The 25,786-nt window shown below is 51.3% G+C and overlaps 2 protein-coding genes across 4 annotated transcripts in view; both read right to left on the minus strand.

The window, feature by feature from the left end:
* Positions 1-13,252: 13,252 nt before the first annotated feature.
* LOC127911766 (sialidase-like) lies at positions 13,253-17,845 on the minus strand. Of its 3 annotated transcripts, none has more exons than XM_052479294.1 (2): positions 17,416-17,845; positions 13,253-15,849 (listed from the first exon to the last, which is right to left on the minus strand). In XM_052479294.1, exons 1-2 carry the CDS (start codon positions 17,772-17,774, stop codon positions 15,282-15,284), a joined length of 927 nt encoding a protein of 308 aa, XP_052335254.1. In that variant the 5' UTR covers positions 17,775-17,845; the 3' UTR covers positions 13,253-15,281. The 3 variants fall into 3 exon arrangements, 1 of the variants encoding a protein (XP_052335254.1); XR_008079310.1 differs by lacking the exon at positions 13,253-15,849 and adding an exon at positions 16,041-16,989; XR_008079309.1 differs by lacking the exon at positions 13,253-15,849 and adding an exon at positions 16,041-17,167.
* Positions 17,846-17,994: 149 nt separating this feature from the next.
* LOC118358576 (metal transporter CNNM4) overlaps positions 17,995-25,786 on the minus strand; it is an 87,784-nt gene continuing 79,992 nt past the window's right edge. Inside the window, exon 7 of the mRNA XM_052479290.1 lies at positions 17,995-18,911. Within this exon, the coding sequence (XP_052335250.1) occupies positions 18,657-18,911 (255 nt within the window). The 3' untranslated portion in view covers positions 17,995-18,656. The remainder of the gene's footprint in view (positions 18,912-25,786) is intronic.

A 25,786-nucleotide genomic window follows, 5' to 3' on the forward strand; every position in this document is an offset into this window, starting at 1 on the left:
AACAAAGACAAAATAGAAACAAATATGTGTTGATTTGGCACTCGAGCATCAATACATTACTCATCCCACAACACTGAGTCATGACTAAGCCAATTCACCTTGGTAGTGTGCAGACTGGTTTTATATTATTCTTAACGATTTCACACAAACCAGAAAAAAATGCAACAATATGTCTGTGAAACTATATACTCACAGTATTATGAATGAATTGTGGTTTATTTGATAGCATTTCGTAGTGTGACAGATTAGACTAATTCCATTAGTACTGTACAAAGTTAGAGGCTTGCTATTTGATAGATTTACCCGCCCCCTACCTCGGGCTTCCAGTGGGGAGACCCGAGGTCAACCCCCCCCCCCCACCCCACCCCCCCGTGTCGCCCCCGGCAAGATGCCGACCTGGCCGGCTGCCCATGTCACCTATACCTAAATCCGCTACTGGACGAGTCTGCACTGGAAATGACTGTGATATCATATGTGGTTGTTTTTTCCTACTAAACTTAGATGAATGCACTGACTGTCAGTCGCTCTGGATAAGAGCCTCTGCTAAATGACTGAAATGTCATATAATGCAAATGTAAGTGCTAATACAATATGCTGTGTTTTAATCATTACCTTTTTTCCTAAAGTCCTAGGAAACTAAACTTCAACCATTTCTAAAGATGTCTGAGTTTCTATGTTTCCCTTTGACATCAACATTTTGGTTCTATTCTTTAATTTCCTAATATTGTCAATCAAATATTCTGCGAAGCCTGCTTACATTTCGTGGACTTTCAGATGTGAGAAAATTCCTCACCATATTGTGAAATAACAAGGAACTGACTACATTATTTCCTCACTTCCTGTATGATGTCACGAGAGTCTAGAATCTGCCAGCTGGATAGATTTCCAGTATAGACAAGCAGACTCTTGGGCTGTGTCCAACTTCCTACTACTATATTAGCCTTTACCCTTGCCAATAAGGTGTTAGACATTGTTAAGACTCGTTCAGGGGAATCTCCCCAATTCACTAAAATATCAGGACTATGTCTATAATATGTAGGCTCCCTATGGAGCTATGCTTAATATCCGGTCAGTATGTTCAATAATATACCACAAAACAAGTATTATTCTAGTATATTGTGTTTGGCTCAATAAAACCTGGAAAGAATAACTACTGTACTCTGAAAAATAAAAGTGGTGTAACAGTAAATCAATCCTAATCAGCCCTGTAAACTGGGTGAAACACATGGCATTAGAATGTTGACTACAGCCCAGAACCATCCCAATGTATATCTGGGGTGTGTCTGAAATGCCAATCCTATTCCCTGTACAACACGCTACTTTTGACCTGGGCGTATAGAGGAATATGAACCCTGGTCGAATAAAACATTTGTTCACTACGTAGGGAATAGGGCTCCATTTCGGACGCATCCTGGGTCTTTCGCTGTTGTGGATCTTACAGAACCGGATCAGCAAAGGAATTCCCAGTGTTGCAACGTGTGGGAACACGTCAAGGATTTCTCAAGATGATACTTGACTACCCTGCTTTCGCTCTTAACATTGGAATTTCACTTTCTGATATTATCATTCATGATCAACAGCGATGGCTTATTTTGAAATTAGGTATGCCTATTTTGGTTTTTGAGGGTATTCAAAAATAGAAAAATGTCCTTCTAACAATATACAGTGGGGCAAAAAAGTATTTAGTCAGCCACCAATTGTGCAAGTTCTCCCAATTAAAAATATGAGAGAGGCCTGTAATTTTCATCATTGGTACACTTCAACTATGACAAAAAAATGAGAGAGAAAAAAATCCAGAAAAATCACATTGTAGGATTTTTAATGAATTTATTTGCAAATTGTGGTGGAAACTAAGTATTTGGTCAATAACAAAAGTTTCTCAATACTTTGTTATATACCCTTTGTTTTTACTGGCTAGTCCACTCCAGGACCTTGAAATGCTTCTTACGAAGCCCCTCCTTCATTGCCCGGGCTGTGTGTTTGGGATCATTGTCATGCTGAAAGCCACGTTTCATCTTCAATGCCCTTGCTGATGGAAGGAGGTTTTCACTCAAAATCTCACGATACATGTCCCCATTCATTCTTTCCTTTACACGGATCAGTCGTCCTGGTCCCTTTGCAGAATAACAGCCCCAAAGCATGATGTTTCCACCCCCATGCTTCACAGTAGGTATGGTGTCCTTTGGATGCAACTCAGCATTCTTTGTCCTCCAAACACGACGAGTTGAGTTTTTACCAAAAAGTTCTATTTTGGTTTCATCTGACCATATGACATTCTCCCAATCTTCTTCTGGATCATCCAAATGCTCTCTAGCAAACTTCAGATGGGCCTGGACATGTACTGGCTTAAGCAGGGGGACACGTCTGGCACTGCAGGATTTGAATCCCTGGCGGCATAGTGTGTTACTGATGGTAGGCTTTGTTACTTTGGTCCCAGCTCTCTGCAGGTCATTCACTAGGTCCCCCCGTGTGGGATTTTTGCTCACCGTTCTTGTGATCATTTTGACCCCACGGGGTGAAATCTTGCATGGAGCCCCAGATCGAGGGAGATTATAAGTGGTCTTGTATGTCTTTCATTTCCTAATAATTGCTCCCACAGTTGATTTATTCAAACCAAGCTGCTTACCTATTGCAGATTCAGTCTTCCCAGCCTGGTGCAGGTCTACAATTTGGTTTCTGGTGTCCTTTGACAGCTCTTTGGTCTTGGCCAAAGTGGAGTTTGGAGTGTGACTGTTTGAGGTTGTGGACAGGTGTATTTTATACTGATAACAAGTTCAAACAGGTGCCATTAATACAGGTAACGAGTGGAGGACAGAGGAGCCTCTTAAAGAAGACGTTACAGGTCTGTGAGAGCCTGAAATCTTGCTTGTTTGTAGGTGACCAAATACTTATTTTCCACCATAATTTGCAAATAAATTCATTAAAAATCCTACAATGTGATTTTCTGGATTTTCTTTCCTCATTTTGTCTGTCATAGTTGAAGTGTACCTATGATGAATTACAGGCCTCTCTCATCTTTTTAAGTGGGAGAACTTGCACAATTGGTGGCTGACTGAGTACTTTTTTGCCCCACTGTATGTGGGCCTATTCCACAATATTCAATAGGCTACATCTGTCGGTACAAACTTTGATTGAGAAATTGACATCATTAAAAACATACAAATTGCACTACACCACTGCATCTACTGAATGTTTAAATCACAACCTTTCTTCCTAAAGTCCTCGGAAATGAAACTTAATTTCTGAAGACGTCCGAGGTCATAGAGCTAAATGGAGAGTGAGCATGTTGTTTCCTCAGGTGAAATGAAAGAAGTTTTGATTCTATTCTATAATTTCTTAATATCGTCAATCAAAATATCCTGTGATGTAAAGCCTGCTTACATTTCGAGGACTTTCAGATGTGAGATAGTTCCTTTTATCATCTCGGCTCGTCATATTGTTAAGTCACAATGAACTTAATCTATTATTTCCCCACCTCCTTTAAAATTCTAGAACCGAACAAGGAACAGAATTCCCAGTGATGCAACATCTTTGGAAACATGTCACGTATTTCTCAAGATGATATTTGACAGGCACTACCGCGCGTTAGCTCTTAATCTTTGAATTTCACTTCCTGATTTTACACACACGTATCGGTTTACAGGCCATGCCATTTCTGACAACAGAAAAAAAGAATACACAAAAAGAGACCACAGATTGTCACACAATGACACCTCATTCATGTTTGAAGAAGTTGTGGTAGTCAGTGATCGATGTGTCTGCATAGCGTGTTCGTAAGTGTAATATTACTTTAAAATCTGAATGGCTTTAGCCCATGTCACATACCATGTATGATACAACTCATGACATCATTCCTCATCAATTGGTCAAGCAGGTTCATATTCATAGTGTGTAATTCAAACATTAGGGGGGTTCATACTCACAGTGTATCATTAAAACATGCTAAAATGAAAAGTAAAGGCTTTTGATGAGACAACTGAACAGAAAGCAGGACCGAAAAGGCAAACGTCAGTTAAATATCAAGCAGAAATTGACGTTGATTTTACGCTACGTAACTTAAAAAAAAAAGAATACACACTTTCGATCGTAGTCATTTGAGAAGAAATCAGGACTAAATAAAAAGTAAAATCAGAAAAATAATCAGGTTTATTAACATTCTTCATCTTCAAAACACGCTAAGACAGTAATTATAAAACAATATGTACACATGATTATTTACATTAAAGCGTACCAGAGAAAACAGAGGACTTACGTTTTTATAACCTGGCCCCAGATTGATTTGTGCTAACAGGTTAATTACTTGTCATATCAAACATTAGCAGGACAATGAAAGCACAAACAGACCGGGGACCAGACTACATGTTTCAGCCAATTCATAAACAAGTCACTCCATCGGCTCACCCCATAAAGACAATAATGATCACGATTGCTTTACCGCGATTACTGACGGTGTTCTGGGGTACAAAAATAAGCGACCATGCGCATACTGAACCCAAACCATGTACACTTTGGGGTGGGGTCAGGTTGGGGGTGGACTGGACACAAGTCAACATGTACATTAACAAGAGTCTTGAGGACACACGTGTTGTGTCCCCAATGGCACCCCATTCCCAGAGGGCACTTGTCAAAAGTAGCACACTATATAGGGAAGAGGGTACCATTTAGGACATTACATAGCAATCTCTACAAACCCAGATAGATAGAAAACTAAAACAATCCACGGTTGATCTGCTTTCTGAAGGGAGACGGGAGGATCTGTAAAGACCTGGAATGAAAAGAATAAAGTATTTTCTGGTGGAGTGTGTGAAGGTAAGTCTTCTTGAGAGTGACTGACTATACGGTTTGATTTAAAGTCCACAACAGATGAGAGTACTGGCTGGCTAAACTCTAAAAGGGTTCTGTAGGTTTTATTTTTATTTGACCTTTATTTAACCAGGCAAGTCAGTTAAGAACAAATTCTTATTTTCAATGACGGCCAGTGGGTTAACTGCCTGTTCAGGTGCAGAACGACAGATTTGTACTTTGTCAGCTCGGGGGGTTGAACTTGCAACCTTCCGGTTACTAGTCCAACACTCTAACCACTAGGCTACCCTGCCACCCCGTGGAAGGGTTCTACCCAGAACAATAACTAGTTCTACTACAGAGGGTAAAAGGTTTGTCCCTTTTTTTCTAAGGGGTGAATCCTAACTTAAAACTATAATTTTTAGTTGCTACATATAGTTTGACTTTAAATTCGGAAAGTATTCAGACCCTTACTTTTTTCATTAGGTTACAGCTTTATTCTAAAATTGATAAAATATTTTTTTTCTCCTCAATCTACACCCAATACCCCATAATGACAAAGCAAAAACAGGTTTTTCAAAATGTTTGCAAATGTATTAAAAATTAAAAACAGAAATATGTATTCAGACACTATGCTATGGGAATCGAAATTGAGCTCATTTGCATACTGTTTCCATTGATCATCATTGAGATGATTCTACGACTTGGAGTCCACCTGTAGGAAATTCAATTGATTGGACATGATTTGGAAAGGCACACACCTGTCTATATAAGGTCCCACAGTTGACAGTGTATGTCTGAGCAAAAACCAAGCCATGAGGTCAAAGGTATTGTCCGTAGAGCTCAGAGACAGGATTGTGTCGAGGCACAGATCTGGGGAAGGGTAACAAAAAATGTCTACAGCATTGAAGGTCCCCAAGAAGACAGTGACCTCCATCATTCTTAAATGAAAAAAGTTTGGAACCACCAAGACTCTTCTTAGAGCTGGCCGTCCGGCCGAACTGAGCAATCAGGTGAGAAGGGTCTTGGTTAAGAAGATGACCAAGTACCCGATGGTCACTCTGACAGAGCTCCAGAGTTCCTCTGTGGAGATGGGAAAACATTACAGAAGGACAACCATCTCTGTAGAGTGGCCAGACAGAAACCACTCTTCAGTAAAAAGGCACATGACAGCTCGCTTGGAGTTTGACAAAAGGCACCTAAAGACAAGATTTTCTGGTCTGATGAAACCAAGATTGAACTGAATGCCACTTTCACATCTGGATGAAACCTGGCACCATCCCTACGGTGAAGCATGGTGGTGGCAGCATCATGCTGTGGGGATGTTTTTCAGCAGCAGGGACTGGGAGACCAGTCAGGATCAAGGAAAAGCTAAAATGGAGCAAAGTACAGAGAGATACTTGATGAAAACCTGCTCTAGAGCGCTCAGGACCTCAGACTGGGGCGAAGGTTCACCTTCCAACAGGACAACAACCCAAGCTCACAGACAAGAAAACGCAGGAGTTGCTTCGGGACAAGTCTTTGAATGTCCTTGAGTGGCCCAGCCAGAGTCCAAACTTGAACCCAAACAAACATCTCTGGAGAAACCTGAAAATAGCTGTGCAGCGACGCTCCCCATCTAACCTGACAGAGCTTGAGAGGATCTGCAGAGAAGAACAGGAGAAACTCCCCAAATACAAGTGTGCCGAGCTTATAGCGTCATACCCAAGAAGACTCAAGCCTGTAATCACTGCCAAAGGTGCTTCGACAAAGTACAGAGTAAAGGGTCTGATTTCATTATGGGGTATTGTGTGTAGATTGACGAGGAAAAAATACAATTTAATCAATCAATACTTTACGAATGCACTGTATGGCGGCTGAATTTAAAATGACCTTTACATTTCTATGGTGCAATCCGTAACGCTTCAGCTTTACAGATTGAACAGAGTCCTAAATCTGTCTGATAAACCGGCCCATTGATATTAATACATAACTTTATTTTTTTTTTAAACATTGTAGTTAGGACACAACCTTAAGAGTTCTGTTGTTTCCTGTTATCCCAGGTGATATTGAAAAGTCATTAGAATTGAAGTAAGGGCCACTATAGGGGTGAAATCATTAGTCCAAACAAGAGTTTCTATTGGACAAATTCAGCTAGGACTCTCAGTTTTGTTCCATTGGCTTCCATATAAGAAGCGTTGAGCAACAGAATCAGCGTAATGAATACGTCCCAGATGATATTGCGTGCAAAGGTAATTTCACAGTTCCTAGTTCCTAGAGTTCCTAGAAAGTTAGAACCCTGCAGGGGAATTTATGTGATACAACTCATGACCATTACTCAGTTTAAACAGATGTGAGCGTACCAAGTAATTAGGCGTCACTCTAAAGCGGGAAGGTGGAATAAACGAGTCAGGAGTAGGTTTTTCTGATTGAACACGGTTCTCTATTGAGGGTATTTTGTCAACAAAAACATTCTAACATAAGCAATGAAAAATCCTCCAAGGAAAAAACACACATCTTCTTCTCCAGATGAAACAAGAACACAATAGGATAATCTTTAAACTACAACAAACATAAATCACGGGTTTGTCACCATCTTCGTGGTTCATTCAGCACAGCTTCTCTCTCTCGGTGGCCATCTTCCAGAGATAGTTTTCCCCCTCTCTGCTGGTTCCATTCTCTCTTTTATAGGGGAAGGAGAGTATCTCATTAGTACCGTCAGCTGTGCTTAATTGACTCTGGTTACCTTGTCTCCCATGCTTTGTTGGGCTACTATCCATGAGCCCAGCCTGCCCTCTAGTGGTCCTTCCACATACCTTCCCCCCCAGGACCGAACCGGAGGGTCGGGCGCCAGACGCACCGTCTTGGTCGCGGGTCGGGACAGCGCGTCTGCATTCCCGTTCCTCGATCCGGCCCTGTGGATGACATGGAAAGAGAACGGTTGTAAAGACAAAAACCATCTGGCTATTCTGTTGTTATTGTTTCTCTTACCAGCCATCCACGTGAGGGGCGCATGGTCAGTAACTAATGCAAACCTCCGACCCAGTAGGTAGTACCGGAGATAATCGAGGGCCCACTTGATGGCTAAGGCCTCTTTCTCTACGGTCGCATACCTCTGTTCCCGATCGCTGAGTTTCCTACTAATGAAGAGAATCGGCTTCTCTGCTTCACCTTCACCCTGAGCTAGTACGGCTCCAAGCCCTGTATCCGAGGCGTCGACCTGCACAATGAACTCTTGTGAGAAGTCCGGAGCCTGTAGAACGGGATCGGAACACAGGCCATCTTTTAACAATTGAAAGGCCTCTTCCGTCTCTTCTTTCCACTCTACCTGGTTTGGCAGGTTTTTCCTGATGAGGTTTGTGAGGGGGTTGGCAATGGTTGCATATCCCGGGATAAAACGGCGATAATATCCTGTTATCCCTAAGAAGGCCCGAACGTCTCGCTTGGTCCGGGGTCGAGGCCAGTCACGAATTGCCCTGGTCTTCTCTGCCTGCGGGCGTATTTTCCCATTCCCCACGGTATACCCCAGGTATTCCGCTCGGACAGGCCCAGGCAGCATTTATTTGGATTGGCTGTCAACCCTGTGGCTTCCAAACTCACGAGCACCGCCCGTAATCGCAGGAGGTGACTATCCCAGTCCTCGCTGTGGATGACCACATCGTCTATGTACGCCGCTGCATACTCTTGATGGGGCCGTAGAATGGCATCCATGAGGCGTTGAAGGTTGCAGCAGCTCCGTGCAGTCCGAAGGGCATCCTCACATACTGGAAAAGCCCCTCTGGGGTGGCGAAGGCAGTCTTTGGGCGATCCTCCGGAGCCACCGGCACTTGCCAATATCCCTTCGTCAAATCCAGGGTAGTGATGAACTTGGCCTTTCCTAAGCGCTCCAAGAGTTCATCCACGCGGGGCATGGGGTACGCATCGAATGTAGAGATGGCATTCACGCCCCTAAAGTCGTTGCAGAGTCTCATACTACCATCGGCTTTGGGGACCAGGACTATGGGACTGGACCACTCGCTCGTCGAGGGCTCGATCACGCCCATCCTCAACATCTCCCTCACCTCTTTCTTAGCGATGACTCGGCGAGCCTCAGGAATCCTGTAAGGGCGGATATGCACTTTCTTGCCGGGTTCAGTGTGGATATGGTGGAACAGGACATCTGTTTGTCCTGGGAATGGAGAGAATATTCGACCAAAGTTCATAATCAGCTTGTCTAGCTGTCTTGACTGCTCCGGTAGGAGAGTTTGGCCACGGCGCACCTCTGGTAGAGCCTTTTTTTTTCTTTGCCCTCCAGGGCCATCAAAGCCACCTCCTCCTCTCGTCCATGGTACGTCTTCAGCAGGTTTATGTGATAGAGTTGGACCTTCTTCCTCCTGTCAGGTTGCTTGATGAGGTAATTGACCGGTGAGACCCTTTTCATTACCTCGTAGGGCCCCCTCCACTGCGCCAGCAAGCGATGTTCGGCCGTGGGCACAAGCACCATCACTTTCTCTCCCACGGTGAACTCACGGGGGGTCGCAGATTTATCATAGGCCCGGCCTTGGGTCCTTTGGGCCTTCTCCATATGCTCCTTGACTATGGGCCACACTGCTGACAGGCGGTCTCTCATCAGGGTAACATGTTCTATTGTAGATCGAAAGGGGCATGGTTGGGTCTCCCAGGTCTCCTTGGCTAAGTCGAGGATTCCTCGACAGGGTCTGCCATAGAGCAATTCAAACGGAGAGAATCCAGTGGATGCCTGGGGTACTTCTCGCAGGGCAAACATTAAGTGTGGGAGAAGCATGTCCCAGTTTTTCCCGTCTCGGGACACCACTCTTCTCAACATGATTTTAATTGTTTTGTTCAAGCGTTCACACAACCCATCTGTTTGAGGGTGGAATATGCTTGTACGTATCTGTTGAACCTGATATAACCGACACAAGTCCTTCATCAACCGGGACATGAACGGGGTTCCTTGATCGGTTAAGATAGTCTTGGGAAGGCCCACACGAGAGAACATCAGGAATAACTCCTTGGCAATTCCCTTTGACGACATGTTACGTAGGGGTATGGCCTCCGGGAACTTGGTAGCATAATCTATAACCACTAGGATGTACTCGTGTCCTCTGGCGGATTTTGGGAGGGGTCCTACGAGGTCCATAGCTATGCGTTCAATAGGGAGTCTCTATGATGGGGAGAGGAATCAATGGGTTACGTAGGTGTGGCCGTGGGGCTGTACGTTGACATTGATCACACGTCTTACAATACCTGGCCACATCTCGGGTGACACGGGGCCAATAGAATCTCTGCATGATTCTGTCAATCGTCTTGTCTCGTGCCAGGTGTCCTCCTAGGACGTGGGAATGGGCTAACTGTAGAACTGTATCCCTGTATGGTCTAGGCACCATTAGTAATTCCTGGTTTTCCCCCTTCGTCGTACGACCCAGTATAAGAGACCCCGCCTGATTGCATAGTAAGGAAGAGGGGGCTCACCTGATCCGTCGACGTTCCTTCCGTCGATCACCTTCACCTTCCTCATGGCCTCCCTTAGGTCTGGGTCTCTATGCTGCGAGGTGCCGAACTGTCCCTTTAATTCCTGGGGCAGGTCAACCTCAGTAGAGGGATGTGGAGGTTGTTCCACATCCCCATCAGGGAGACCGAGGAGAATCCCTTCCAGGTTCCCTCCTCGGATGGAGCTTCAAATATATCCCTTAGTGCCTGGTTGCTCCTTCCTTCCTGCGTTGTGTATAACCCTTCACAGGTGTCTTCATCGGTGGTTTCCTGGAATATCTGTCGTAAACGTTGGGTCGCTATTTCTTCCTCTGCTGTAGAGGACGAGGACGCGGCTACGTCTCCTTGTAGTACTACTACCTCGGGCTTGGAGATTCTCTTCTTTCCTGTCCCCCTTCTTCCCGTGCATAACGTCATCTGCCGAAGCTCCTTATATAGGGGACAGTCTCTCCCGATCAATAATGGCACCTTCAGCTGGGGCACTTTCCCTGCCCTGACTGTACACCTTCCTTTTGGAGTGAGAATAGGCAGATTCACAGTGGGGTAATAGTGGGTGTCTCCATGGATACAGGATACAGCTACTTTGTCTGGTAGCAGTGTGGCGGAGGTCACCATCCGCTCCTCTACTAACGTAACCATACTTCCCGAGTCGAGAATAGCTACCACATCTTGTCCTTCAACTCGCACCGGAATCTCTGAGGCTGGGGCTATCTCTGCTAACCAACAGTGTTGATCCTGCCCCCTCAAAACGGGATGTGTGGGGATAGGCAGTGACGACTCCGTGACCATGGGCTCATCCTTGCTAGAACATTGTGGGGCATAATGGTTGGGAGACTGACACTTATAACACCGACCCGGCTGTGTGGTGGCTGACTTCTCCCACCTCCGGGGGGGGCTTGGACGTTTCGGTGGCGGGCGCGCCGGGGTGAGTCGTGGTACGGGATTGGAAGACTCCTTCCGTTCCTCCTTGTCACTTTTTAACAACTCCCCTGTAGACCGATATGTTTCCACCGCCTGGGCTATGTCGTCGGCTGACAACGGGTTGGCTTGCCCCACAACCCTTTTTAAGTCACTGGGTAATTCTCTCAATATCTTGTCCACTACGAGAGTCTCTATCACATGTCCTACTCCCTTTCCAGGTTCTAGCCACTGTTTTGTCAGTCGTATTAAGGCGAAGATCTGGGCACGGACGGGATGATCAGCTGTATAGGTCCATTGATGGAACTTTACAGCCCTATCTCTGGCAGTCAGCTGGTACCGGGACAGGATCTCGGTTTTGAGTCGCCCATAGTCCGCAGCTTCGTGGGAATCCAGGTCAAAATAGGCTTCCTGAGCCACCCCGGTCAAAAGAGGAGCTAATGCGCTAGCCCATTCTGTGGGCGGCCACTCTTCCAAGGTGGCCGTCCTTTCGACGCCAGGACAGCGGAGTCAATCACCACCTTCCGGAGACACCTGAAACCCCACCTCTTCAAGGAATACCTAGGATAGGGTAAGTAAGGTCATGAGAAAGGCCTCAATATCATCCTCCTTGGAGAGACGAGGTAAGATGGCGTGAGCAGCCGCTCTTGGCCTAACTGTAGGTTCTTCTCGTCGACTCAGCTGTTGTTGCAGGAGTTCTATGGTTGTCTGCTGTGCCGTGATCAATTGTTGTAGTAGGGCGTTATCCATCGTTCTTGAATGGTTCCTCCGGGTCTTCTGGAAGAATATTAATTTACTCACTTATCCTTGTGTCACTCGTCCACCTAATACCCGCATCCTCCACCAATGTGAGCGTACCAAGTAATTAGGCGTCACTCTAAAGCGGGAAGGTGGAATAAACGAGTCAGGAGTAGGTTTTTCTGATTGAACACAGTTCTCTATTGAGGGTATTTTGTCAACAAAAACATTCTAACATAAGCAATGAAAAATCCTCCAAGGAAAAAACACACATCTTCTTCTCCAGATGAAACAAGAACACAATAGGATAATCTTTAAACTACAACAAACATAAATCACGGGTTTGTCACCATCTTCGTGGTTCATTCAGCACAGCTTCTCTCTCTCGGTGGCCATCTTCCAGAGATAGTTTTCCCCCTCTCTGCTGGTTCCATTCTCTCTTTTATAGGGGAAGGAGAGTATCTCATTAGTACCGTCAGCTGTGCTTAATTGACTCTGGTTACCTTGTCTCCCATGCTTTGTTGGGCTACTATCCATGAGCCCAGCCTGCCCTCTAGTGGTCCTTCCACACAGATGACAGTATCACTCTGGGGTAGAGCTCTCCAACCCTGTTACTGGAGAGCTACTGTCCTGCAGGTTTCCACTCCAACCCTGTTCCTGTAGGTTTCCACTCCAACCCTGTTACTGGAGAGCTACTGTCCTGTAGGTTTCCACTCCAACCCTGTTCCTGGAGAGTTACTGGCCTGTAGGTTTTCACTCCAACCCTGTTCCTGGAGAGCTACCCTGTAGGTTTCCACTCCAACCCTGTTCCTAGAGAGTTACTGGCCTGTAGGTTTTCACTCCAACCCTGTTCCTGGAGAGCTACCCTGTAGGTTTCCACTCCAACCCTGTTCCTGGAGAGCTACTGTCCTGTAGGTTTCCACTCCAACCCTGTTACTGTAGGTTTTCACTCCAACCCTGTTACTGGAGAGCTACTGTCCTGTAGGTTTCCACTCCAACCCTGTTCCTGGAGAGTTACTGTCCAGTAGGTTTCCACCCCAACCCTGTTCCTAGAGAGGTACTGTCCTGTAGGTTTCCACCCCAACCCTGTTCCTGGAGAGTTACTGTCCTGTAGGTTTCCACTCCAACCCTGTTCCTGGAGAGCTACTGTCAGACCAAATCCTATCCTTCTACAATTCTCCACAAGTGTGCACTTGCGTACTCTCTTGCATGGATTTAGCACATGGTGGAAACTCCCTTTTGCCAATGTTTACATCAATCCTATGCTTTTACATCCACAACGAGTGTGCAAAAAAAAAAAAGAAGAATACTCTTAAATCATGCATTGATGTCACAGGGAAACATATATTTGAAGTCATCTTTAATATTCCCTGTGTCTGTCTAGACCAATCAGAGTCACATTTGCTCTGAACAAGGCGTACAGTTCAACATAACATTTTAACCCTGAATCATTCCAATTTATTTTTAAAAAAGAAAAAAAAAAAGAGATTTTTATTTATTTTTTTCTCCACAGAATTCATCCACATCCTTTTGGATTCATAACTACACCACCTCCCAACTATTAAAAATGAAAAATAATGTTGTAGAAAAAAAGTGCTTGATCATTCCCCTTCAGGAGAGTCCAGCCCAGTTCTGGTTCCATGATCAATGTGAACACTTGTTTTAAAGGAGTTGAGGGTTGGCCCATACCAGTCCAGCACAAAGATATTACTTCAGAGAATATATCCCTTTGGTGACTGTGTCCTTTTTGTGGAACCTGCAGTGGTACTGTGCTTTGTATGTAAAACATTTAATATCAAATTGAGAGGAAAGATTAATTGATTATTTGGTATAAAAATGCTGTTAATTTGGACAACTACTATAGACTTGGTAAAATGATAATGTCACAGTGTTATTCAATAGATTGATACATGGGCAAATGTGCAGGACAGGTCTGGGAAATATAAGATATGATTTAGGACTGATGAGATGGGTCTAGAAGACCAAAGCGTAAAACGGATTCACTGTGCACTGGACTGGCTGTCAACCACCGCGTTCAACTGCTACATTTAAAAGGAATCTCATCGTGATAATGACAATATTCTCAATGAAAATGCTAGATTATAAAACACAGACAACAAAATTTACAATGCGAAAAAAAAACGAAAAAAAAAAAAAATCTCAAAAATATACAACTTGAATTTTATGCAAAATAAATAGTCAATTATAAACACAAACACACACATACACATATATACATATATATACATATATACATATATATATATATATATATATAGGTATATCTGTCAGGACAGGAGGCATTTTTCTAATTAGGTTACTGTTCCGATTGTCACTTGGTCACACAGACAGAAACAAACCTTTCAGTTTTTCCACCCCAAAATCTTAGACCGGGACCTCTCACCCCAGTCCCCATTCCCCAGTCCCCAGTCCATCTGAAAGCAGGAAAGGGCTCACAGTCCCCGTTATAGTAATGTACCCTACACATGTCACATTCATCATCATCATCATCATCATCATCATCATCATCATCATCATCATCATCATCACATTGATTGTCTTACAACACACACTGGTGGTCCATCCCTGATGAATCCATTGGCATCTTTGGGGGAAAAGGAGAAGCCCCGAGCTAAAACACTATCTGTCTTACACCTTCCCCATAGAAGCCTGAGGAAACTCATAAAGACCACTAATCTACTATACACCTTGACACGAATATCCAAAAATACAAACCAACAGACACTATCCCCCCTCTCTCGCCACACATGGAATTAAATAAATAGCATTTTCTTTTTCAATATAGTAATATTACATATTTATAACATATATTAGTTTCCTCTTTGACATGCTTTGTTCTGATTGGTCTTTAGCTGTATAGTTGCCGTTAGTTAATGGTTGGGGGGTTACGACACATGCGGTTGTTGTTGGTGCTTCTATCTGTTTGTTTGAGTCTCCCTGAGTGGTGTGGCTTTACAGTGGAGACAGAGCAGACCAGGAAACAGCAAGGCGGAGGACACACACACACACACACACACCTCTCCCTGTAGGCATCTGTACCTAGCTACGACCTGTCTATATCTGAAACGATGATGATCTTTTTATATAAAAGTGAGAAGAAAACCAACAGTTAATCCATATAAAAAGGGACCTCTCTCTCAGTCCTATTGAGCCCAAGAGGGGGTACAGTCACATCATCTCTATGCCCCTTCCTCCACATGGTCCTAGTCCTCTCCAACAGCACAGCTTCTGACATCTCTGTCGTCTTCTTTGATCTCTGTCCCTAACTCTGTTACAGTGTGTACACACACACACACACACACACACACACACACACACACAACACACTTTGCAGAAACACACAGACATTGCAGTCAGACAGACCAATAATGACATCGTGCCATGCTGGAAGAGGGGGTACAGTGGGGATAGCTGACCATGCTGGAAGAGGGGGTACAGGGGGGATAGCTGACCATGCTGGAAGAGGGGGTACAGGGGGGATAGCTGACCATGCTGGAAGAGGGGGTACAGGGGGGATAGCTGACTCTGCTGGAAGAGGGGGTACAGGGGGGATAGCTGACTCTGCTGGAAGAGGGGGTACAGGGGGGATAGCTGACTCTGCTGGAAGAGGGGGTACAGTGGGAATAGCTGACTCTGCTGGAAGAGGGGGTACAGTGGGGATAGCTGACCATGCTAGAAGAGGGGGTACAGGGGGGATAGCTGACTCTGCTGGAAGAGGGGGTACAGTGGGGATAGCTGACTCTGCTGGAAGAGGGGGTACAGTGGGGATAGCTGACTCTGCTGGAAGAGGGGGTACAGTGGGGATAGCTGACCATGCTGGAAGAGGGGGTACAGTGGGGATAGCTGACTCTGCTGGAAGAGGGGGTACAGTGGGGATAGCTGACCATGCTGGAAGAGGGGGTACAGGGGGGATAGCTGACTCTGCTGGAAGAGGGGGTACAGGGGGATAGCTGACTCTGCTGGAAGAGGGGTACAGGGGGATAGCTGACTCTGCTGGAAGAGGGGGTACAGGGGGATAGCTGACTCTGCTGGAAGAGGGGGTACAGGGGGATAGCTGACTCTGCTGGAAGAGGGGGTACAGGGGGATAGCTGACTCTGCTGGAAGAGGGGTACAGTGGGGATAGCTGACCATGCTAGAAGAGGGGGTACAGGGGGGATAGCTGACTCTGCTGGAAGAGGGGGTACAGTGGGGATAGCTGACTCTGCTGGAAGAGGGGGTACAGTGGGGATAGCTGACTCTGCTGGAAGAGGGGGTACAGTGGGGATAGCTGACTCTGCTGGAAGAGGGGGTACAGTGGGGATAGCTGACATGCTGGAAGAGGGGGTACAGTGGGGATAGCTGACTCAGCTGGAAGAGGGGGTACAGTGGGGATAGCTGACTCTGCTGGAAGAGGGGGTACAGTGGGGATAGCTGACTCTGCTGGAAGAGGGGGTACAGTGGGGATAGCTGACCATGCTGGAAGAGGGGGTACAGGGGGGATAGCTGACCATGCTAGAAGAGGGGGTACAGTGGGGATAGCTGACCATGCTAGAAGAGGGGGTACAGGGGGGATAGCTGACCATGCTGGAAGAGGGAGTACAGGGGGATAGCTGACCATGCTGGAAGAGGGGGTACAGGGGGGATAGCTGACCATGCTGGAAGAGGGGGTACAGGGGGGATAGCTGACCATGCTAGAAGAGGGGGTACAGTGGGGATAGCTGACTCTGCTGGAAGAGGGGGTACAGGGGGGATAGCTGACCATGCTGGAAGAGGGGGTACAGGGGGATAGCTGACCATGCTAGAAGAGGGGGTACAGTGGGGATAGCTGACCATGCTGGAAGAGGGGGTACAGGGGGGATAGCTGACTCTGCTGGAAGAGGGGGTACAGTGGGGATAGCTGACTCTGCTGGAAGAGGGGGTACAGTGGGGATAGCTGACCATGCTAGAAGAGGGGGTACAGTGGGGATAGCTGACCATGCTGGAAGAGGGGGTACAGTGGGGATAGCTGACCATGCTAGAAGAGGGGGTACAGTGGGGATAGCTGACTCTGCTGGAAGAGGGGGTACAGGGGGGATAGCTGACTCTGCTGGAAGAGGGGGTACAGTGGGGATAGCTGACCATGCTGGAAGAGGGGGTACAGTGGGGATAGCTGACTGCTAGAAGAGGGGGTACAGTGGGGATAGCTGACCATGCTGGAAGAGGGGGTACAGTGGGGATAGCTGACTCTGCTGGAAGAGGGGGTACAGTGGGGATAGCTGACTGCTAGAAGAGGGGGTACAGTGGGGATTAGCTGACCATGCTGGAAGAGGGGGTACAGTGGGGATAGCTGACTCTGCTGGAAGAGGGGGTACAGTGGGGATAGCTGACTCTGCTGGAAGAGGGGGTACAGTGGGGATAGCTGACCATGCTAGAAGAGGGGGTACAGTGGGGATAGCTGACTGCTAGAAGAGGGGGTACAGTGGGGATAGCTGACTGCTAGAAGAGGGGGTACAGTGGGGATAGCTGACATGCTAGAAGAGGGGGTACAGTGGGGATAGCTGACCATGCTAGAAGAGGGGGTACAGTGGGGATAGCTGACTGCTGGAAGAGGGGGTACAGTGGGGATAGCTGACATGCTAGAAGAGGGGGTACAGTGGGGATAGCTGACTCTGCTAGAAGAGGGGGTACAGTGGGGATAGCTGACTCTGCTAGAAGAGGGGGTACAGTGGGGATAGCTGACTCTGCTGGAAGAGGGGGTACAGTGGGGATAGTTGACCATGCTGGAAGAGGGGGTACAGTGGGGATAGCTGACTCTGCTGGAAGAGGGGGTACAGGGGGGATAGCTGACTCTGCTGAAAGAGGGGGTACAGTGGGGATAGCTGACCATGCTGGAAGAGGGGGTACAGTGGGGATAGCTGACTGCTAGAAGAGGGGGTACAGTGGGGATAGCTGACCATGCTGGAAAGGGGGTACAGTGGGGATAGCTGACTCTGCTGGAAGAGGGGTACAGTGGGGATAGCTGACTGCTAGAAGAGGGGGTACAGTGGGGATAGCTGACCATGCTAGAAGAGGGGTACAGTGGGGAAGACTCTGCTGGAAGAGGGGTACAGTGGGGATAGCTGACTCTGCTGGAAGAGGGGGTACAGTGGGGATAGCTGACTGCTCGAAGAGGGGGTACAGTGGGGATAGCTGACCATGCTAGAAGAGGGGGTACAGTGGGGATAGCTGACTCTGCTGGAAGAGGGGGTACAGTGGGGATAGCTGACTCTGCTGGAAGAGGGGGTACAGTGGGGATAGCTGACTCTGCTAGAAGAGGGGGTACAGTGGGGATAGCTGACTCTGCTGGAAGAGGGGGTACAGTGGGGATAGCTGACTCTGCTAGAAGAGGGGGTACAGTGGGGATGGCTGACTCTGCTGGAAGAGGGGGTACAGTGGGGATAGTTGACCATGCTGGAAGAGGGGGTACAGTGGGGATAGCTGACCATGCTGGAAGAGGGGGTACAGTGGGGATAGCTGACTCTGCTGGAAGAGGGGGTACAGTGGGGATAGCTGACTGCTAGAAGAGGGGGTACAGTGGGGATAGCTGACACTGTACACACTACCAGCCACAGGGTTGACTTTTAAAATGGGGGGAGAGAGTCGTTCCTCAAGATAGTTTGGCATAATGTCTGTGTGTGTGTGTGTGTTAGCGCGCGCTCACTCACAGTCTCCTCAGTCCCTGGTAGTGTGTGTAAACGCACATATATAAGTGTGTGTACTCGTGTGTGTGTCATATGCTGTTCTCTGATGGGTTGTGGTGGTGGTTGTGAGGCAGAGAGTTCTGCTCGTTGAGGAGAGAGGTGGTCTCGTCAGCCAGGAGGGGGCTTTTCTCCGGAGTGGGGTTGTCGTCAGCTAGGAAGAAGAGGGTGGCGGTGCCCACGGGGGGCGGGGTACCCTCCAGACGGGGGTGGCCGCAATCAGGTGACTGGGGGGAGGAATCCAGACGAGACGCCATCAGACCGTTCTGGTACTGGGCACGTGTGATCTGAGAGAGAGGGAAGAGTGACACGGTGAGGGATAGAGAGAAAGAGAAAGAGATAAAAAGAGAGAAGGAGAACGAGAAAGAGGGAGAGAGGGGGAGAAGAGGGAGAGAAAGAGAGAAGGAGAAGGGAGGGAGAAGGAGAAGGGAGGGAGGAGGAGAGCGAGGTAAAAAGATAGGGGAGAGCGAGGGAGAGAGGAGAGCGCGAGGGAGAGAGCGAGGGAGAGCGAAGGAGAGCGAGGGAGAGAGGGGGAGCGAGGGAGAGAGGGGAGAGCGAGGGAGGGGAGAGCGAGGGAGAGGGGAGAGCGAGGGAGAGGGGAGAGCGAGGGAGAGAGGGGAGAGCAGAGAGGGAAGAGCGAGGGAGAAAGGGGAGAGCGAGGGAGAGAGGGGAGAGCGAGGGAGAGAGGGGAGAGCGAGGGAGAGGGGAGAGCAAGGAGAGGGGAGAGCAAGGGAGAGGGGAGAGCAAGGGAGAGGGGAGAGCAAGGGAGAGGGGAGAGCAAGGGAGAGGGGAGAGCAAGGGAGAGAGGGGAGAGCAGAGAGGGAAGAGCGAGGGAGAGAGGGAAGAGCGAGGGAGAGGGAGGGAAGAGAGGGAGAGAAAGAGAGGGAGGGAGAGAAAGAAAGTAGGAGAAGGGAGGGAGAAGGAGAAGGAGAGCGAGGTAAAAAGATAGGGGAGAGCGAGGGAGAGAGGAGAGCGCGAGGGAGAGAGCGAGGGAGAGCGAGGGAGAGAGCGAGGGAGAGAGGGAAGAGCAGAGAGGGAAGAGCGAGGGAGAGAGGGAAGAGCAGAGAGGGAAGAGCAAGGGAAAGAGGGAAGAGCAGAGAGGGAAGAGCGAGGGAGAGAGGGAAGAGCAGAGAGGGGAGAGCGGGGAGAGCAGAGAGGGAAGAGCAAGGGAGAGAGGGGAGAGCGAGGGAGAGAGGGGAGAGCGAGGGAGAGAGGGGAGAGCGAGGGAGAGGGGAGAGCAGAGAGGGAAGAGCGAGGGAGAGAGGGGAGAGCGAGGGAGAGAGGAGAGAGCGAGGGAGAGAGGGGAGAGCGAGGGAGAGAGGGGAGAGCGAGGGAGAGAGGGGAGAGCGAGGGAGAGAGGGGAGAGCGAGGGAAGAGCGAGGGAGAGGGAAGAGCAGAAAATGAAGAGTGAGGGAGAGAGGGAAGAGCGAGGGAGAGAGGGAAGAGCGAGGGAGAGGGAAGAGCGAGGGAGAGGGGAGAGCGCGAGGGAGAGCGCGAGGGAGAGAGCGAGGGAGAGCGAGGGAGAGTGAGGGAGAGCGCGAGGAGAGAGGGGGAGAGCGCGAGGGAGAGCGCGAGGGAGAGAGGGGGAGAGCGCGAGGGAGAGAGGGGGAGCGAGGGAAGAGCAGAGAGGGAAGAGCGAGGGAGAGAGGGAAGAGCAGAGAGGGAAGAGCGAGGGAGAGGGAAGAGCGAGGAGAGAGGGAGAGAGGGAAGAGCGAGGGAGAGAGGGAAGAGCAGAGAGGGAAGAGCGAGGAGAGAGGGAAGAGCAGAGAGGGAAGAGCGAGGGAGAGAGGGAAGAGCAGAGAGGGAAGAGCGAGGGAGAGAGGGGAGAGCGAGGGAGAGAGGGAGAGCGAGGGAGAGAGGGGAGAGCAGAGAGGGAAGAGCGAGGGAGAGAGGGAAGAGCAGAGAGGGAAGAGCGAGGGAGAGAGGGGAGAGCGAGGGAGAGAGGGGAGAGCGAGGGAGAGGAGAGAGCGAGGGAGAGGGGAGAGCGAGGGAGAGAGGGAAGAGCGAGGGAGAGAGGGGAGAGCGAGGGAGAGAGGGGAGAGCGAGGGAAGAGCAGAGAGGGAAGAGCGAGGGAGAGAGGGGAGAGCGAGGGAGAGAGGGGAGAGCAAGGGAGAGAGGGGAGAGCAAGGGAGAGAGGGGAGAGCAAGGGAGAGAGGGGAGAGCAAGGGAGAGAGGGGAGAGCAAGGGAGAGAGGGGAGAGCAAGGGAGAGAGGGGAGAGCAAGGGAGAGAGGGAGAGCGAGGGAGAGAGCGAGGGAGAGAGGGGAGAGCGAGGGAGAAAGGGAAGAGCGAGGGAGAGAGGGAAGAGCGAGGAGAGAGGGAAGAGCAGAGAGGGAAGAGCGAGGGAGGAGAGAGAGGAGAGCGAGGGAGAGGAAGAGCAGAGGGAAGAGCGAGGGAGAGAGGGGAGAGCAGAGAGGGAAGAGAGGGAGAGAGAGGAGGGAGGAGGGGGAGAGCGAGGGAGAGAGGGAGAGCGAGGGAGAGAGGGGAGAGCGAGGGAGAGGGGGAGAGCGAGGGAGAGAGGGAAGAGCGAGGAGAGAGGGGGGAGGGAGAGAGGGGAGAGCGAGGGAGAGAGGGAAGAGCGAGGGAGAGAGGGAAGAGCGATGGAGAGAGGGAGAGAGGGGAGAGCGAGGAGAGAGGGAAGAGCGAGGGAGAGAGGGAAGAGCGAGGGAGAGAGGGAGAGCGAGGGAGAGAGGGGAGAGCGAGGGAGAGCGAGGGAGAGAGGGGAGAGCGAGGGAAGAGCAGAGAGGGAAGAGCGAGGGAGAGAGGGGAGAGCGAGGGAGAGAGGGAAGAGCGAGGGAGAGAGGGAGAGCGAGGGAGAGAGGGAAGAGCGAGGGAGAGAGGGAAGAGCGAGGGAGAGAGGGAAGAGCGAGGGAGAGAGGGAGAGCGAGGGAGAGAGGGGAGAGCGAGGGAAGAGCAGAGAGGGAAGAGCAAGGGAGAGAGGGAAGAGCAGAGAGGGAAGAGCAAGGGAGAGAGGGAAGAGCAGAGAGGGAAGAGCAAGGGAGAGAGGGAAGAGCAGAGAGGGAAGAGCGAGGGAGAGAGGGAGAGCGAGGGAGAGAGGGAAGAGCGAGGGAGAGAGGGAAGAGCAGAGAGGGAAGAGCGAGGGAGAGAGGGAAGAGCGAGGGAAGAGCAGAGAGGGAAGAGCGAGGGAGAGAGGGAAGAGCAGAGAGGGAAGAGCGAGGGAGAGAGGGAAGAACGAGGGAGAGAGGGGAGAGCAGAGAGGGAAGAGCGAGGGAGAGAGGGAAGAGCAGAGAGGGAAGAGCGAGGGAGAGAGGGAAGAGCAGAGAGGGAAGAGCGAGGGAGAGAGGGGAGAGCGAGGGAGAGAGGGGAGAGCGAGGGAGAGAGGGGAGAGCAGAGAGGGAAGAGCGAGGGAGAGAGGGAAGAGCAGAGAGGGAAGAGCGAGGGAGAGAGGGAAGAGCAGAGAGGGAAGAGCGAGGGAGAGAGGGGAGAGCGAGGGAGAGAGGGGAGAGCGAGGGAGAGAGGGGAGAGCGAGGGAGAGAGGGAAGAGCGAGGGAGAGAGGGGAGAGCGAGGGAGAGAGGGGAGAGCGAGGGAAGAGCAGAGAGGGAAGAGCGAGGGAGAGAGGGGAGAGCGAGGAGAGAGGGGAGAGCAAGGGAGAGAGGGGAGAGCAAGGGAGAGAGGGGAGAGCAAGGGAGAGAGGGGAGAGCAAGGGGAGAGGGGAGAGCAAGGGAGAGAGGGGAGAGCAAGGGAGAGAGGGGAGAGCAAGGGAGAGAGGGGAGAGCAAGGGGAGAGAGGGGAGAGCAAGGGAGAGAGGGGAGAGAGGGAGAGAGCGAGGGAGAGAAGAGGGAGAGAGGGAAGAGCGAGGAGAGAGGGAGAGCGAGGGAGAGCGAGGGAGAAAGGGAAGAGCAGAGAGGGAAGAGCGAGGGAGAGAGGGGAGAGCAGAGAGGGAAGAGCGAGGGAGAGAGGGGAGAGCAGAGAGGGAAGAGCGAGGGAGAGAGGGGAGAGCAGAGAGGGAAGAGCGAGGGAGAGAGGGGAGAGCGAGGGAGAGAGGGAAGAGCGAGGGAGAGAGGGGAGCGAGGGAGAGAGGGAAGAAGGGAGAGAGGGGAGAGAGGGAGAGAGGAAGAGAGGGAGAGAGGGAAGAGCGAGGGAGAGAGGGAAGAGCGAGGGAGAGAGGGAAGAGCGAGGGAGAGAGGAAGAGCGAGGAGAGAGGGAGAGCGAGGAGAGAGAGGGAGAGAGGGGAGAGCGAGGAGAGAGGGGAGAGCAAGGAAGAGCAGAGAGGGAAGAGCAAGGGAGAGAGGGAAGAGCAGAGAGGGAAGAGCGAGGAGAGAGGGGAGAGCGAGGGAGAGAGGGAAGAGCGAGGGAGAGAGGGGAGAGCGAGGGAGAGAGGGAAGAGCGAGGGAGAGAGGGAAGAGCGAGGGAGAGAGGGAGAGCGAGGGGGAGAGAGGGAGAGCGAGGGAGAGAGGGGAGAGCGAGGGAAGAGAGAGAGGGAAGAGCAAGGGAGAGAGGGAAGAGCAGAGAGGGAAGAGCAAGGGAGAGAGGGAAGAGCAGAGAGGGAAGAGCAAGGGAGAGAGGGAAGAGCAGAGAGGGAAGAGCGAGGGAGAGAGGGGAGAGCGAGGGAGAGAGGGAAGAGCGAGGGAGAGAGGGAAGAGCAGAGAGGGAAGAGCGAGGGAGAGAGGGAAGAGCGAGGAAGAGCAGAGAGGGAAGAGCGAGGGAGAGAGGGAAGAGCAGAGAGGGAAGAGCGAGGGAGAGAGGGAAGAACGAGGGAGAGAGGGGAGAGCAGAGAGGGAAGAGCGAGGGAGAGAGGGAAGAGCAGAGAGGGAAGAGCGAGGGAGAGAGGGAAGAGCAGAGAGGGAAGAGCGAGGGAGAGAGGGGAGAGCGAGGGAGAGAGGGGAGAGCGAGGGAGAGAGGGGAGAGCAGAGAGGGAAGAGCGAGGGAGAGAGGGAAGAGCAGAGAGGGAAGAGCGAGGGAGAGAGGGGAGAGCGAGGGAGAGAGGGGAGAGCGAGGAGAGGAGAGAGCGAGGGAGAGGGGAGAGCGAGGGAGAGGGAGAGCGAGGGAGAGGGGAGAGCGAGGGAGAGAGGGAAGAGCGAGGAGAGAGGGGAGAGCGAGGGAGAGAGGGGAGAGCGAGGAAGAGCAGAGAGGAAGAGCGAGGGAGAGAGGGGAGAGCGAGGGAGAGAGGGAGAGCAAGGGAGAGAGGGAGAGCAAGGGAGAGAGGGGAGAGCAAGGGAGAGAGGGGAGAGCAAGGGAGAGAGGGGAGAGCAAGGGAGAGAGGGGAGAGCAAGGGAGAGAGGGGAGAGCAAGGGAGAGAGGGGAGAGCGAGGGGGAGAGCGAGGGAGAGAGCGAGGGAGAGAGGGGAGAGCGAGGGAGAGAGGGAAGAGCGAGGGAGAGAGGGAAGAGCGAGGGAGAGAGGGAAGAGTGAGGGAGAGAGGGGAGAGCGAGGGAGAGCGAGGGAGAAAGGGAAGAGCAGAGAGGGAAGAGCGAGGGAGAGAGGGGAGAGCAGAGAGGGAAGAGCGAGGGAGAGAGAGGAGAGCGAGGGAGAGAGGGAGAGCGAGGGAGAGCGGGGAGAGCGAGGGAGAGAGGGGAGAGCGAGGGAGAGAGGGAAGAGCGAGGGAGAGAGGGAAGAGCGAGGGAGAGAGGGAAGAGCGAGGAGAGAGGGAAGAGCGAGGAGAGGAGGAGAGGGAAGAGCGAGGGAGAGAGGGAAGAGCGAGGGAGAGAGGGAAGAGCGAGGGAGAGAGGGAGAGCGAGGGAGAGAGGGGAGAGCGAGGGAAGAGCAGAGAGGGAAGAGCAAGGGAGAGAGGGAAGAGCAGAGAGGGAAGAGCGAGGGAGAGAGGGGAGAGCGAGGGAGAGAGGGAAGAGCGAGGGAGAGAGGGAAGAGCGAGGGAGAGAGGGAAGAGCGAGGGAGAGAGGGAAGAGCGAGGGAGAGAGGGAAGAGCGAGGGAGAGAGGGAAGAGCGAGGGAGAGAGGGAAGAGCGAGGAGAGAGAAGGGAAGAGCGAGGAGAGAGGGGAGAGCGAGGAGAGAGGGAGAGCGAGGGAGAGAGGGGAGAGCGAGGAAGAGCAGAGAGGGAAGAGCAAGGAGAGAGGGAAGAGCAGAGAGGGAAGAGCAAGGGAGAGAGGGAAGAGCAGAGAGGGAAGAGCAAGGGAGAGAGGGAAGAGCAGAGAGGGAAGAGCGAGGGAGAGAGGGGAGAGCGAGGGAGAGAGGGAAGAGCGAGGGAGAGAGGGAAGAGCAGAGAGGGAAGAGCGAGGGAGAGAGGGAAGAGCGAGGGAGAGAGGGAAGAGCAGAGAGGGAAGAGCGAGGGGAGAGCGAGGGAGAGAGGGGAGAGCAGAGAGGGAAGAGCGAGGGAGAGAGGGGAGAGCGAGGGAGAGAGGGGAGAGCGAGGGAGAGAGGGGAGAGCGAGGGAGAGAGGGGAGAGCGAGGGAGAGAGGGGAGAGCGATGGAGAGAGGGGAGAGCGATGGAGAGAGGGGAGAGCGATGGGAGAGAGGGGAGAGCGATGGGAGAGAGGGGAGAGCGATGGGAGAGAGGGGAGAGCGAGGGAGAGAGGGGAGAGCGAGGGAGAGGGGAGAGCGAGGGAGAGAGGGAAGAGCAGAGAATGAAGAGCGAGGGAGAGAGGGGAGAGCGAGGGAGAGAGGGGAGAGCAGAGAGGGGAGAGCGAGGGAGAGAGGGGAGAGCGAGGGAGAGAGGGGAGAGCGAGGGAGAGAGGGGAGAGCGAGGGAGAGAGGGGAGAGCGAGGGAGAGAGGGGAGAGCGAGGGAGAGGGGAGAGCGAGGTAGAGGGGAGAGCGAGGGAGAGAGGGAAGAGCAGAGAATGAAGAGCGAGGGAGAGAGGGGAGAGCGAGGGAGAGAGGGAAGAGCGAGGGAGAGAGCGAGGGAGAGAGGGAAGAGCGAGGGAGAGAGGGAAGAGCGAGGGAGAGAGGGGAGAGCGAGGAGAGAGGGAAGAGCGAGGGAGAGAGGGAAGAGCGAGGAGAGAGGGAAGAGCGAGGAGAGAGGGAAGAGCGAGGGAGAGAGGGAAGAGCGAGGGAGAGAGGGAAGAGCGAGGGAGAGAGGGAAGAGCGAGGGAGAGAGGGAAGAGCAGGGAGAGAGGGGAGAGCAGAGAGGGAAGAGCGAGGGAGAGAGGGGAGAGCGAGGGAGAGAGGAAGAGCGAGGGAGAGAGGGGAGAGAGGGGAGAGAGGGGAGAGAGGGGAGAGCGAGGGAGAGAGGGGAGAGCGAGGGAAGAG

This window comes from Oncorhynchus keta, chromosome 25 (genome assembly GCF_023373465.1).
Source record: "Oncorhynchus keta strain PuntledgeMale-10-30-2019 chromosome 25, Oket_V2, whole genome shotgun sequence".
NCBI classification, from domain to species: domain Eukaryota; kingdom Metazoa; phylum Chordata; class Actinopteri; order Salmoniformes; family Salmonidae; genus Oncorhynchus; species Oncorhynchus keta.

Excerpts from the sequence above, each read along its gene's own strand:
- LOC127911766 (XM_052479294.1), bottom strand. The coding sequence starts at position 17,774 with ATGGTCAGCTATCCCCACTGTACCCCCTCTTTCAGCAGAGTCAGCTAT. Across the intron at positions 15,850-17,415 it reads TGTACCCCCTCTTCTAGCAT|AGTCAGCTATCCCCCCTGTA; the intron begins GTCAGCTATCCC and ends CTCTTCCAGCAG.